The sequence below is a fragment of the Sinocyclocheilus anshuiensis genome, unplaced genomic scaffold, assembly GCF_001515605.1.
Source record: "Sinocyclocheilus anshuiensis isolate Anshui unplaced genomic scaffold, SAMN03320099.WGS_v1.1 scaffold1023, whole genome shotgun sequence".
NCBI lineage: Eukaryota > Metazoa > Chordata > Actinopteri > Cypriniformes > Cyprinidae > Sinocyclocheilus > Sinocyclocheilus anshuiensis.
Genome location: NW_015546084.1, coordinates 1,179,559 through 1,195,821, shown reverse-complemented (window position 1 = coordinate 1,195,821; position 16,263 = coordinate 1,179,559). Strand labels below are relative to the sequence as shown.

General features: G+C 35.7%; 1 protein-coding gene across 3 annotated transcripts in view; it reads right to left on the bottom strand.

Annotated features, from left to right (window-relative positions):
• Positions 1 to 16,263, bottom strand: part of LOC107700045 (connector enhancer of kinase suppressor of ras 2-like) — a 44,455-nt gene that overhangs the window by 17,685 nt on the left and 10,507 nt on the right. For 2 of the 3 annotated variants that reach the window (XM_016501549.1, XM_016501550.1), the window contains 3 exons: positions 9,936 to 10,099; positions 5,621 to 5,823; positions 2,436 to 2,541 (listed from right to left, as the gene is read on the bottom strand). In XM_016501549.1, coding sequence (XP_016357035.1) covers positions 2,436 to 2,541; positions 5,621 to 5,823; positions 9,936 to 10,099 — 473 coding nt within the window. The remainder of the gene's footprint in view (positions 1 to 2,435; positions 2,542 to 5,620; positions 5,824 to 9,935; positions 10,100 to 16,263) is intronic. The other variant, XM_016501551.1, reaches the window with a different exon arrangement.

Sequence of the window (16,263 nt, the reverse complement as noted above, 5' to 3'; positions counted from 1 at the left end):
TGGCTGCAATATAACAAAGAGTGAAAAATTTAAGGGGGTCTGAATACTTTCCGTACCCACTGTATATATATATATATATATATATATATATATATATATATATAATTTAATATAAATTTATATAATATACTATTATTTATTATTATTTATATAATATACTGCATATTATTTGTTAATTGTTAATATTCTACTCTAGATAGCCCCCTGATGCAATTCTGTTTCTGAAGTTTTTTATTTAAATCTTTAGATATTTTTACTGGAAAACAAAAAAAATACTACTTGTTTTTTCTGTAGTGTTATATAATACTAAATGATTATATAATGCTTTATAGTTAATGTGCATTCATCTCATGAAACTTTGATTAATATACATTCAAATTTGAATCATCAGAACTATTACATAATATTTGCTAATGGCATATCAACAAAAGTTATAAAATACATCCCAGTTATGCGATACGAGCAAATCATATCATTTCTGCTCTAATGGGTAAACACAGTTTTGGGATATCTCAGACGGGAAGCTGAGCCTTGCTTGTGGGACACTGGGAGAAAAAGATTTGCTTGCTGGCACAGAGTCTTGCACCTATCTGAAATAGCCAAAGGCAGCGTTCTCTGTCTTAAGCAGACAGCTGAGGAGCAGATGAGTCATCCTCCCACACTGAACCTGGTGCAATGCTTTTCCTCTTCCTCCTCTCATTTGCTAATTTCCTCCACTCTCCATCACTCTGCTTAACGGTAGTCTGATTTCCAGCCTGTGAGTGAAGGAGCTCGGGGAGCTCGAATGGCCGCACACATGATTAATGTTAAACATATTGGGAATCTCCCTCAGCACGCAACCTACACAGCAGGCTGATTCAAAAGAGAGTAAATAAAGCTGAGCTAATACATTAGTGTTTAATTAAGGGAGAAGAATTTTATGTCAAGTTTGAATGTGTGAAAGGCCCTTCAGAGTGAAGAAGAAACAATATGAGACTTGCAAGCTGTGGCATTTTCACACAGACACAGGCCTTCATATTTCTGTATTTCATATGTTCTGGGACACATCGCTTTTCTCCCACCTGGGACAGTCTGTCCTCGCCCTCAATGGCCCATGCCAGAGCAGCACTATTTCAATCCAGGACAGAAAATTGAGAAGGAGAAAAAACATCCATGGCCTCCTTCTAAAGAACCTTCTGCCCTAGAAACTTTACCCTGCTTTCCAAGCATACTCAAAAAAGAGATTTCAGTCCTAGAGTGCTAAAATATGGCGTGACACTGGTGAGGGTGAAATTAAGAAAATAGACTAGGTCAGACTTTTGACTTTTGCATTTCATTTGATGGATATGAGATTTAAAGGTACAGTTCACCCAAAAATGAACATTTTGTCATCATTTACTTGCCTTCATGTCGTTCTGACCGCCACAATAATCATAATTTCCAATAACCCTCAGCAAGTTAAGGCTATAGTTTTAAACAGTACGAAATTAAAAAACAAACACATCAACACAGATTTTTGTAAAAAATACTGCTACTTATAATGACAAAGTAAATAATAATAATAAAAAGTATTGATGTCTATGTATATGATAGGTATTTGATATCTAGGTATCTATTTATCTATCTAGACACATGCATATTTGTGTGTTGACAGTAGACATCATTATATATAGATAGTTACCTTTATATATATACAGTGGGTACGGAAAGTATTCAGACCCCCTTAAATTTTTCACTCTTTGTTATATTGCAGCCATTTGCTAAAATCATTTAAGTTAATTTTTTTTCCTCATTAATGTACACACAGCACCCCATATTGACAGAAAAACACAGAATTGTTGACATTTTTGCAGATTTATTAAAAAAGAAAAACTGAAATATCACATGGTCCTAAGTATCTGTGTGTACATTAATGAGGAAAAAAAATTAACTTAAATGATTTTAGCAAATGGCTGCAATATAACAAAGAATGAAAAATTTAAGGGGGTCTGAATACTTTCCGTACCCACTGTATATATATAATATATATAGGCCTATATATACATATACATATATATATATATATATATGCATGTGTGTGTGTGTGTTTAAGATTTGAATATACATTTATATAGAGCAAGATATTTAATAGCCCTAGGTATGCATTTTGTAAATTAGTAAATTGTAATTATTTTTTATTATTTCTAAGTTTTCTATCTGTTATTGACTACTTTCATAATACTTTTATGGTGCTTTGTTTTTAGCGTTTTTTTTTTTTTTAAATTTGACAGTAAAAAAATCACTATAAATTTTAATTTAACAGAAACTTCAATGAAAGCAAAACAAGATCGAAGAAAGAAAATAATACAGGTCTGATATGACATGGAAGTGAATGAATGACAATATTTTAATTTTGGGATGAACTATTCAAAACACATAAAAGTGTTATGTAATAATCTGAGTGTTTGAGTCCATACCTGCTGAACTACTGTGGTCAACTCCAGACACAGCTGAATCACATTATTCCTGGTCATGGAATAGTCTGCCACGGCAGCGAACGGAGACCTGATGAAGAAGTAACACCTGCCATTAACCATTAGATCCCTTCTAATCACAACCACATTTTGTGTCTAACCTTCCTTTGTCTCGCTGCACTGCCAAATGTGTCTAATTCAGGCAATGCAGGACATTCAGGGTGAGGAATGAGAGCTTAAAGGAGGTGACCCAAGAAGGATGTGGAGAGGGAGGGAGATGAAGATTAACAAAAACAGAGAGAGACAGACAGAGCTGAAAGCTAGAGGAGAGAGAGGATTTCTCGCTCCAATGCACTAATTCACAGACGCTCTGGTGGGCGGAAGGAGGAAGCTCTGCTCACGTGCTCCATCATACAGACTGCAAAGATCACTGTCTTTCTATTATCATGAAAGTCTTTAATTTAGACCATGCTGCTCCCTTTTGTGGCCATAATAACTGATAGAGCGCTGAATTTTCATCATATTTTCTTAACATGCTAGGAGCAAATTTTTATTACGGCATATCCTTTTTAAATATACTACATGTATATGGTCTATATTTATTATACAGAATACACAGGGCTCAACAGTAAGGAACAATCAGGCCTGGCCAGTGGGCAAGTAGTTTAGATTTTCACTTGCCCTGTCAACATTTTCACAGACAAAAGAATTCTACTTCAAATAAATGCTGTTTTTTTTTTTAGCTTTCTATTCATTAAAGAATACTGATAAAATATCATAGCTACCACAAAAATATTAGGTCGCACAACTGATTTCAGCACTGATTCTAGGAAATGTTTCTTGAGCACAAATTAGCATATTAAAATGATTTCTGAAGGATCATGTGACTCTGAAGACAGGAATAAACTACATTTTAAAATATATTCAAATATAATATTTTTTTTAAGGTTTTAGATTTTTAAGGATAGATATGAATAATAGTAAAGGGTGATATTCTTTCTACTTCTATCACTAGACATTCTTGCAACTTTAATAAAAACCTGTGTAAGCTAGCTAAATGACTTGAGCTTAATTTCAGCATAAATTCCAACAAAAATGCTCAGTATATTACAGAATTTTTTTTACATAACAAACATACATGATCAGCACTATACAAGTGTGGATGTCTTCTTTCAATGTGTTTCATGACACATTGTCATAAATGGTGCAAAAAAACAAGTCCTGCTTATAGTTTCAGTCAACAACTTTTGAATTTGTTTTAGATCAGTTCACACAAAACGTGTGCACTCCAAATGAACAATATCAGATATCTACGACACATGCAGTGTGACTGACCCAAGACATTGACCAGCAGAAGAGCTAATCAACTAGTCGACTAGATGGTGCAAACAGTAATACAGAAATCTTCTCTACAGAAGAAAGCACAAGGGCATCATTTATCTTAATGAGTGCACTGAGCGCACATATCTGACTCCAGGGTCCTTATCTTACACTTTATAATAAGACTGTAACCAACGAAAGTCGATCACCCAGGACTGCACTCCTGCTGTCATCCTGTCTGGAGAGAACAAATGAGGGAGACCCAGAGGCCAGGAATAACCTAGGGAGATGCAGCAGCAGATTAATTGCACTCTTGAATTATGAGTGTGCGGTTAGACAGGAGACTTGGCGTACTGCACTAACGAGGAGGCGTGGCCAACGAGAGCTTCAGCTGATGAAGGAATTAACGCTAAACCCACAAAACGCGACCTCACGCACACACTTGAGAGATAAACAGAAGCGCTTAGCAGGCACGCTGGCCGCTTTCAGGGCCAGCTCCTCCGAAACAGAAGAGACTTACGTAAGCTCTTTACTCATCTTTTGTTTGTCAGCTGAGTGCTCATGGGTGTTACATAAGGAAATCAGCGTGATCGTGTCATCTGTGGCCTCTCGCATGACCTCACTGATGAGTTCGAAACAATGGAGACTTTTAGATGAGATGAGGGGTCATGTGACCATACGCAGGGTAGATAAAGCAGCGGGATCACTGAGGCTGCTTGATTGAACTTTGTGTTTGCTTTTAAATAAATACAGCAGCCCTAAAAGACACTTTGAATTGCCTTAACAAAATATCAAATCATGTGGCACCTGCAAACAAATTATGCCAAGTAACTTTGCTTTTCTGAACCATTTGGGCAATGATTTTTTAGTACATACTGTATGTGACGGTAGTTCCTCTCAAGATTACACAGGGATCATAACACAGGTGTAGTTCATCTCATCTCATGTATGTTCCTGTGGCTCAGTGGTAGAGCATTGCATTAGCAGCGCAAAAGGTTGTGGTGAAATTCCCAGGGAACACACATACTGGTAAAAATGTATAGCCTGAATGCACTGTAAGTCGCTTTGGATAAAAGCGTCTGCTAAATGCATTAATTATTATTATTATTATCTCATTATGGACATTTTAGTACGTATGTGTCCAAATTGTCTTAAATTTGATCAATATATCTATTGTTTTATCATCAAAGTATTTTTATTTGCGCAAAAAGTGTGATTGTGCTATCTTTCTTTAAAAGCCATTTTGATATTTAGTATTTTATTATATAATGAACAAACATCCATAATAAAATGTGACTAAAGTGTCTAACAATGTTAATTTTCAGGTTTCAGCTTTAATTATTTATTTAATAATTTTTTTGGTTTCAGTTTTAGTAATTTAAATACTTAAACTCACTTTATTTCACTTAATTACCAATGCAACATTTCTCATTTTCATTACAAAGTTTTTCATTCTAAGTTTTTCATCTAATATTTATACCTCAATACCCTCATGTTGTTCCAAACCTTCGTTCATCTTTGGAACACAAATTAAGATATTTTTGATGAAATCCAAGAGCTTTCTGACTGCGCATAGACAGCAACACAACTACCACGATCAAGGCCCAGAAGCTCTCAGATTTCATCAAAAATATCTTAATTTGTGTTCCTAAGATGAACGAAGGTCTTATGGGTTTGGAACAACATGAGGGTGAGTAATTATAGAATTTTCATTTTTGGGTGAACTAACCCTTTAACAACAGTACTGGTGTCCTAATACTTTTAGGGCCACTATATATGCAGCTGCACTGTTTAATGAATGTAAAATGTGTCTGTACACATATCTGTGTTTGTTGTGAGCTGTGTTTGTGTCTCTTTGCAGGACTAACCTATCCAACCAAGCCAGCAGGCTCTTGGCGGCAGCAATGAGGTCCACTACAGAGGTCAGAAAGTCATTAGGAAGTTTTCGTGTGGCTCTGCCGTCATAGTGACCGCCCCTCCGCCGGCCCGTTATGAAGTTCTGCAGGTTCTTGGCTGATGCATTCAGCTTATGGGTCAGAGTCTTCAGGTTCTCTGTCTCTAGTCCATAGTTCTGTATAAGAAAGAGAAAGTTAGACCATCACAACCTCCAAGAAACAGCTAAAGATAAACATTTTGAAAGCAGGGCTAAACTATGACAATAAAAAAGGCATTTCCTATAAATAAACTTTTTCTAATCTCTCTTTTTACTACTTTTTAGAATTGTCACTTTTGCTCCAGCTTTTGTAATACTGTAACTTACTCTGGAAACTCTGAAATGTGGTACTGCATGTATTTTTGGCTCTTGTGTGACAAATTGCTTGTGATGTTCCACATTTTTAAGTCACTTTGGATAAAAGCATCCACTGAAGGATTAAATATACATGTAAATGTAAATGAAACGGAGGGAGAGAATAAAAGGGACTGGGTTAACAAGTTAGGAAGTTAGGGTAAAGGGAAGGTCAGAGGCACTCTGTGATAAGTCCAAGTTCACTTGGAAAAAGTAGTTTGAATGGTTTTAAATAATGGAGGAAAGAAAATGGAGAAGGAGAAAAGGGTCATTTAGAGGCACACAACTCACGCTATGTTAACGCAATGTCGTAGTCCCAATGAAGCTTACTAAATTCTTTGCTATAAAAACATATATGAATATATAAATATACTGTATATGCATACTGTTCAAAGGTTTGGGTCAGTATAAGATTTTTTAAATGCTTTTGAAAGAAGTCCTTTATGCTCACCTAGGCTGCATTTATTTGACAAAAACAGTAAAAACAATAAGATTGTGAAATAATACTTTTGTAATATATTTCAAATGTAATTTATTCCTGTGATGGCAAAGCTGAATTTTCAGCAGTCATAACTCCAGTCTTCAGTGTCACATGATCCTTCAGAAATCTAAAAAGCTGATTTGCTGCTCAAGAACCAACTTATTATTATCAATACTCCAAACAGTTAAGCTACTTAATATTTTTTGTGGAAACCGTGATACTCTTTAGAAGGTTTACAAGTACATAATTTATGCAAATATTATAAATGTCGACTCTTTACTGTTACTTTTGATCAATTTATTGCATCCTTGTTAAAAGTGTTATTTTCTTTTTTTTTTAAATCATATAGTGACCCCAAACCTTTGAACAGTAGTGTGTATACATCAATGTATGTATTGATCTACTAATTTTCAAATCAACATTAAGATTTTAGGCTAATATTTATATGAATGTATAGGTGTATATCTTTAATCTTGGCTGTGTTTTCACCATTTTTAATCACATTTAGCCTTCAATAGTACATTTTGAATGCATATAACTAGTCACAGCAACTTTCCAAACATATTTCATACATTATGCAAGATTTCAGATTATTTTTTGGTATGTTGAAATGAATAGAAATAGCATGCAGATAAGCATACTGTAAGTAAGATCTACATTATGCATAGATCACTGTTGGTATTGGCCTGTTAAAAGGCAGTGTAAGAATCGTGGTCAAAACCCTCTTCCCGAAACCCCCTTAAAGTCATGCACTGTGTCTGTGTCACCACAGTACAGCTCTCCCAGAATGTCTTGCTGCACACAAAAGCCAGAGGGGTTTGTCTTGCAATAGAACCAGCATGAGGGATAGATGAGTAATCATATTTAATGCAGCAGGCTCCATGTTGGACAAACCCAGAGAAGCATTACATAAGAGGCTTTCAGGCACTAGCTGGGCTTAAGCATATGACATAAATGGTGGGAACAAAAAAAAGAGGAATACGGGGGGCCAGTTTGCGAATGCATTGGCTAACATACCCCATTCACCCTCCTTTTTCTACCCGCTTCCTTCATCCGCTCAGGACTACTGTGTTCCTTCTCTCACACTTTTCTTCGCTCTCTCTCTGAGCCTTTCTCTCCTGTTTTAATTTGTTATCCTTCTCTCACCGACTGCTGCCAGTTTTCTACCCACTCTGCCCACACAATCTTTCAGTTGCTCCGCCTCTCTTTCCCTCCTTCTGCATCGGTGTCCTTATTTCCCTTGTACCCCATCAGAACAGCCTGGAAACCGTGTGCAGGATGACAGTGGGAAATGGAGGGATAATCCAAAGGATTTTCAAGGATTTAAAGTGTTTGTTTTGGCTATTATTAATTGCACAGGATGCAATTACCATAAACATACAGGCAGCGAAAACAGGGTCAGGTGCTTCAGGAATAAAGATAAACATATAGTACTTGATCAATTTGAGTATTTTAATACGCAAGTATCTACTAGAGAGAAACAAACTTTTTGATGACATGAACCCTCAAATATGATGATCCTCTTGATGAATACATTAGGTCCCTTGCCTTCCTAAGTGTATCTTGATGCATCTAAAAGTATTCTGATGATAGGAAGAAAAAGTAAGTATTTTTCATACAATAATTAACACATAATATTTTTAATTTTCAAAGTATAAATGTATCTTGATACATGAAAATATGCTTACATGGTATTTATATTCCTTTTGATACACATAAAATTTCACTGTGAAAATATATTATAAATATAAAAAAATATTATACAGAACAATTTTTGTAAAATATATTTACTTTTTTACCCACCATCGGTATACATTATATTTATAGACCTGAAGAGAGACGTTAAACGATGACTGTGAATAGAAAAAAAATGTGAAAATGTTCTGACCAGTCTTTAGAAAGCAGAATGAAAATGTAATAATATCAAATTCTGTATATTTTAACTTTTTATATATTTGTATAGCTTTTTAAAGTGGTCATAAACTACCTTTGTTTTTTATTTTGTACTGTTCTCTGATGTCCACTTATGTTATCAAGATTTTTACATCAAAAAACATCATAATTTAGAAGTAATAGGCTATTTTCTGTCCTGTTTTTAACCTCCCTCTTCAGAACGCTCTGTTTGAATAGGCGTGGCGGATTGTAGACTCGGAAGTAAACACCCACTGCTATTATTGGCTAATAGTTGTGTATGTTTAACAGCCTACATCCATCCCAGATGAATGCAGTGCTGCTGTGATTTAGGTTAATAACACATAAATTCTCCATACATATCAAACAATCTGTAATAAGACAAAACAATAGTGACCACATAATAAAAACAGTTACTCACAGTTGTGTGTTGCGATATTACAGTCGGATCCAATATAGCCAATATTGCATCGTCTTTTATTTTCAATCTTTCTGAAAATCCTGCGTCGAATTGTGCCTTGTTTGTAAATGAATCCACAGTAAAATGAAGTGAACAAAGGACCAAGTTCTTACTGACGTGGTCTGGCACTTTATTAAAAATAAAGTTCATCAAATAAAGTTTATTGTTTGGTTTCTGCGTAGAACTGCGTTTCCCGCTATTGTTATTAACCTACTACTACATGAATCGGTGGGCGGGGCTAAACAGGCAGCGATGTAGAAGCAGGCGTTGATCTTCTTCTGCGGAGGCAGAGTTTAGCCACACTATTACATCATAGAGTAGAACATTCCACAAGCTGCCATTTTGGCAGACTGCCTTCAATATAAGCTGTTTTTAGACTAATGAGAAAGTTTTGAGTTCTGGAAATTACAGAATGTTTTTTTTTAGCACAATGACCCTTATATGTCAAAAGATCAAGGGAATTTTGATTTCTCAGTTTATGACCCCTTTAACTATTTTTTATTGTCTAATATGTATGTGTACGTGTATGTATGTGTATGTTTTTTCTGTTTTGTTTATCACTATGTTTGTATTTCAGTTTATTTTATTTTACTGTCTATTATATGCCATTATAGGATTTTCTTTTTAATGAAAACAAATATGGGATTCAGGCAGAGGTTTTATATGTACAACTGTTTATTTTGAATTATCCCTGTCAACGCCAAAAATCTAAAACTATTTGATATTATAATTATTTTATTTGATTTATACTTTGAAAACCCCCTGATCTATAGCACAAGGTGAAAGTAATATAAATGAAAATAATATAGCATATACAATACACTCATTGAATATAACAGAGTTGGAATGCTGTATTGACCAATCTGCATCCAGATCTGTAACTATGCATTTTATAATTGCTATTATGCCATTTCCTTTATGTTATTATAAAAAACAATATACTGCCATTTCAACAAGACGCTATAAACCCCACTTATAATTTGAAACTATCATTTGTGTCGGTGAGAACACAATGCACCTGTGTGTGTTTGTGTATGTGCTCACCAGTGCGCAAAGCAGGTCCACAGCCTCCAGAATGAGTTCCTGGTGGCCGATTCGAGAAACGCCCAGATCCTCGAGCTCCTGATGGGTGATTCTCAACAGCTGTTCACCGCCCACCTTTTCCTGCTCAAAGTTCTTAATGTACTGCTGCAGACAGTCATCCAAACCTTGAAAAGAGCAACACACAGCAAAATGAAGACACCATTCAAGCTGCAAGAGCATCTTGGATACTATGTATTAATTTACAGCACAGTTTAGTTAATCTGCGTTACAATCTGATTAAATAAGACTAAAACAGAGATTATAAGCAACTACAGACATATACGTCTCCCGACATGGGAGTGTGGGAGCCAACTGCGTGTTTACATGGTGGCCCTCAAAAGAGTGTGTACAGCACACATAAAAAAGCTCTCTAGGACAGCAGTGAGGGACTGGGAAAGTCTTGGCACACAGCTGTTTAAACAGGCCTCATTTTGTGGACAGGCACAGACCGAGACACACAACTTCGAAACGCTTTGCTGTCATGAACAGACGTCAGTGGACTTCAAGCCTTATTGTTACTAATAAGGGAAGACCTGTTTGGCAAGAGCTAGCTGTTGTCTGGGAAACACATGCCTCCCCCGTGCCCCCTACCCTTCTATACTGATCCTTCGCAATTGTTTTCTTCTCCCACAGATTCACACAAAACAAAACATCATATATTTATAGAAGAGAGACAGAAATTGTTTCACACGTTCAACTAAACCAAAAGAATTATGTTGTTTTGAGAAAATTTATGTACAAGGAAGCAGGTACTTTTTTAGATATATTGTGATCCAACCATTCTTAGGACTACAAACTGAAAAATGTGCAATTAAAATGGTTTAAAAAAAACAAGAAAATAATATATATAAACTATCATAAAGAAAACAATGGTGTTCGTTACCAGAATGCATCAGTGTTTCAACAAACTTAATGTCCAATTCTTGAAAAAAAATGTAATGAGTCAGGCAAAAAGATTCACAAAAATCCTCAAATATCTTTATGAGCTAGTGATTTGAATCAGATTCTCTCAGTCAGTGAGTCGTACTAGGTTCAATGACTCCCTCACTGAACCGCAAGTGCAATTAAAGATATAAAAATTATAAATTCAATTAATGAATAGTATTTTAAATTAAATATTTTATATAAACATACCTGGGGGTCCAGGCTGCAAATTCAAAGCAACAAAAAATTTATTCAGTGCAATCAATCAATCAAGCAATAACATAATAATAAAAATAATAATAAAATGATACAAACTCTCATCAGAAAAACTTTGCAAGCATCCACATGTTGTTTCTTCCTTTATCATCTGGTTTATTGTCAGCAAGAGAAAATAATGCACGTCTGATTCAGTTTAAAAAGATTCATTAAAAAGGCCTTGAATTTTCTTGTAAATTAATGGCTTGAATCAGATTCACTCAGTCAGTGAGTCGAAAATCGGGTTCACAATTGACTCACTGATCCACGAGTGTAATTAAAGATACAAAATGTGTAATAAATCAATTAATGCTATTTTTTTTTAAAAAGTGAAATTTTTCACAAAAAAATGTTATTGGTAATTTAGCAACTAAAATTTTACTTTTTTTTAAATTTCACTCTGTAGGTTTTACTTTCTTTTATCTCCTTTAATATGTATGTATGTGATTGGTTCTGTAGAAAATGGTATGCAGGTCCTTTACCTCAGCATTTTCAATGTTCACTTCCTCCCAGCTACCTCCTTCTGTCCTCAGCACTATTCATTTCCTCTCCACCTCCCTTAAATTTCCTCACAGACTTGCGTTTTCTCCTCCATGACTTTTCTGACTCTTTTATATTATTATCTGCATGCTCATTTCACAACAAAAGACAAGGCTGCAGAGCATGTAGAATATCCCTTTCATCAAATCCCCGATATTCATCTCTCTGTTGCATACATCTAATGGACCGTGAGGAGAAAGTTCAGATACCGGCACGATTCAAAACTGCTGAAAGCGAGCGTTTCACGGCTTAGCATGCAATCTGAGGGCTTAACAAATCCGCTTTACCGAGATTTATCTAAACTCGTTCCAAATGAAAGAAATCATCGCGTTTGTCGCTGCACGCTGCTATAGTGACGGTAAAGGGACGGCAAGAGTGTTTGAGTAGGACCTCATTACCAAGACAAAACTGGCAGTGAGATGTGAAGCTTATATATGGGACTTATGATTGAATAGACCAATAAATAAATAAAGAAACATCTAATACTTACATCAATAGACTATTCAGAGATTTCAGCTTTTGTGTGGCATTTGCATTGTAATGCTAATGAAATATTATAGGAATATTATTATTAAAACTCTCAATAGCTCTACTGAGTAGATTTACCGTGACAGATTCACAACAGAAACAAGTCAGGAAAGGCAAGGCTTTTTTTTTTTTGTTAGAAGAATTTTCTTTAATAATTAGAAATAGCAACATGAAACCAAGTGTCTTTTAACAGTAATCTCTATAGTGAGTGCTGCTCTTCCTGTGGCTGTCCAGCTCACACAGCACCAGTGTACACAAACAGTAAACTCATTGATTAGGAGGACATTAATCTGCTGTTAATTGCAGCCGCTGTGGCTAAATTGTGTTAAATACTACAAAGAGGAGCGCTGCACGTTCATCTGGGACCATTAATCTCTGTCAAGCAAGGTGGGTGGTCGGCCAACAGTCAGAAGCGAGGAAGATGCAGCGAGAGGGTGAGAGAGTAAGTAGGTTAAGAAATGAGTGAGTAATGAGAGAAAGTTGTACTGAAGAAGAAAATCTGATCATATAGCTTTATAGTATGTTGACTAAAGCGGCTTAGAAGCTGGTCCACTTCAGCCATGACCTGAAAACCTCTAAACTGTCCTGAATCCATCACTTCTGGCCCAGAACCGAAAGAGGGATCAGGAGCTTCGTAACTCTCTAAGCAATGGATGCTTACTTGAGATACATAGAGATAAAGATAGTTATATAGGTAAAATAAAAATGCTTTGTAGATATCAAAGGGTTATTTTATCCAAAAATGAAAATTTGGTGCTTTCTGTGCTGGTTGCTCTTTCCATGCAATGAATGGAGAAGGGTTATTATAGTACTTTTAGATTTGGGAACACATATTCACTATAAACTAAGAGTCTTCCCTCAATAAACTCTTAGTTTGCTGTTTAATAGTAAGCAAGTTGTTGCAGTAGTGGTCATGCAGAATTAAGGCATTGATGTATGCTTTATAAGTACTAATAAACAGCCAATATGCAAGTAATATGCATGCTAATAAGCAACTAGTTAATAGTGAATAGTGTTCCCTTATCTAAAGCGTTACCAGTTATCTAAAACTAAAACCATTTAAAAAAAACATTTTTTACTTGAAAAAAATAAATGTTAACTAAAAATAAAATATAAATTTTTTTCAATTATTTCAGCTACAACATTGCAGCAACATTACTCATTTTAATTTAGTTTAACTTGATGCACTAAAATAACTAATATTAAAACATAAATAAAAATGTATAAAATCTATATAGACAGGGGTGCACATAAGTGGTGCGCAGGTGCGTATGCGCGACCAAAATAAAAAATGTGCAGGGTAAATAAGTTCAAACCACTCATTTGTGCACCCTTGTTCAAAATTGTTCAAAAGTAAGTACTACAGGTTTGGAACTACATGAGCAGAAGTAAATGTTGACAGAATTTAATTTTTGGGGTGAACTATCCCTATTGAAGACACACTGCTATCCCATTTCCAGACAGATAATGTCATTTCTCTGGGGTATAATGCAGGAATCTGTCTGATACTTGCACACTGCTACACACAGCTACTGTAGTTATTTTACAGTGTCTGTCAACAAACAGCATAAAAGGCTGTGTCTGGCCAATGCGTGTATCCAAAATCCTGTTTAGTTAAATAGATTAATACAACATGCATTTAATCAAGGCTGTATTTGAGCTTCATTGTGTGCAGTTTTATTGGATTTACTGCTATTATTCTGCTCAGAATGCCCATGGCACCACTCAGAGGGGGGCACAGGAGTGAGTCACAGGAAGCATTGAGGGGGGCAGGAAAAAAAGAGCATTGAGGGAAGGTCACAGGGCTCTTCTGCGCTGGGAAGGCTGTTGTCTGGCCATCAGTGGCATCACCTGGGGGCATCACCACTGAACCGTATGCTAATGTTAGAGCTGCTACATGGTAATCGCAGTGTGCAAGGAAACCTGTGAATATGGGAACAGGAGACACTGTGTACATCATGGATTTATACAGAGAATATGAATACAAATATATTAAAAACTGTAACAGTTACTAGAATAAATCTTTTGCTAGAGCTGTGGTGCAGTGGTAGCGCACATGCTCTTGACACATTAGGGACAAAGCACCCACTTGGTTGACGTGATTTGCATCCAAACCACCCAAAAGAAGTCAAAAAATGAAAATAAAAATCTTTCTGCTTGTTATTTGCTGCCTGTGAAGCCACTGACTAAAAAAACATCACATGTAAAAACAAACAAACAAACAAAAAACTGATAATGTAAATTTTTTTCATTTGTTAATCATTACCATGTACAGCGAAAAATATTATATACGTTTGTTTGGTAAAATATACCATTCAAGATTTTTTGAGTCTCTAATATTCACCAAGGCTGCATATATTTAATTAAAAAATACAGTAAGATAAATACTGAAAATATTTTTGTTTTCAATATATTTTTAAAAATGTAATTTATTCCTATGATGACAAAGCTGAATTTTTAATGGCCATAAAGGTGCTGCTTAATGTTTTTGTGGAAACTGTGATTTTTTTTCAGAATTCTTTGATTAATATAAAGTTCAAAAGAACAGTGTTTATTTGAAATAGAAAAATTTGTAACATTATAAATCCATCTGTCATGAAACTCTAGATGGCGCAGTTCGATAGGTCTAACTCAATCTGACATAATGACATCATCACATGGCCCGGCTGATTGGTTCTTTTTGTATCAGCAGCCAATGAACTTTCTGCTCAACATTTAAATACTTGGCTAGTGCTCGCCGTAGCAGTTGCAGCGTGCTTCAGAAACCCTCCACCTTCCCCAGCTCCACCTGCATAGATCTGCTACAGGGTGATTCCTGTATGTTATATACTATATGCGCTATACGAATCGGCTCACGTCTGTTCTGTGCTTCAAACGACGGTTTCGAACAGAGTCGATGCGCGGGACTCAATGAAGGAGAGGAAGCGGCCATAAGAAGCAGCGAAATGTAGCAAAAATGCGTGTTCAGGGCGTCAGGTGCAGGTCAGTTTCATCTGTAAATACGCTAAAGAGTTTTGTCTTTATTAACCTAGTTGAGTATTAAACTGATAGCACCTGTTAGGCAATCAGGGGCACCCTATTTTTAACATAATTCAGAATACTGTTCTAAAGGACATTATTATCGATTGGAAAGTTACATTAATAAATTTATTGTATAGGAAGGGAGGGAGCTTGAGCAGACAACAACAAAAAATATCACAGCCTAATAATGCAATAGTGTCTTCAGAATTAGGATTTTTCAAAAAATATATTGTACTGATTTTGAGTTTTAGGCACTTTAGAAATTTTTTTGATATATTTGTATGAAATATAGGTTTGTTAAATCTCGGGTATTTAAGTCATTTTAAGATAAATAACATTCTGTGATAACAAATTGCAATGAGGTGGTCGTTTTGCAACAAGGTGGACACAGTTATGTTCATAACAGTAGACCTGCTGGTCAAGAAGTGACAGGTACAATTAAAAAAGGGAGAGACAGAGATATTGGGGAAAATGAAGAAAAGTAAAAAGGGAAGTGAAGGTGCAGTTCAAGAGACAACCTTTAATTATTTTTAAGGCTATGTACAAAAAAAAGAGGCCAAAATGGTACCTTTTTGGGGTACAACAGCTTGTCACTGGAGCAGTACCCTTAAAAAGGACGTCTTTTTGCCTTTGACCCCTAGTAAGTAAATATTAGTACCTTATGTGTACGAATTACTATAAGGTACTAATATGTACCTATTGGGGGTAAAAAAGGTACAGAGATGTTTTTTAAGGGTACTGCTCCAGTGACAAGCTGTTGTACCCCAAAAGGTACCATTTTGGCCTCTTTTTTTTTCTGTGTGGCCTGGATGAGTGTGAGATTTCCCAGCCTGAAATTGCATCCCAGTCCGGCCCTGGTTATATATGGGGGATATTTCATATATGTTATACGTGCAGTAGCAGTATTTCTTACATGCTCACAGAAGCTTGTTGTGGATGTATTGGCAGTAACAAGTCTCGGTACTTGCTCTGCCGCAGCAGCAGCGTAGCAGATCTATTCTGCCAAGACCAAACACATCAA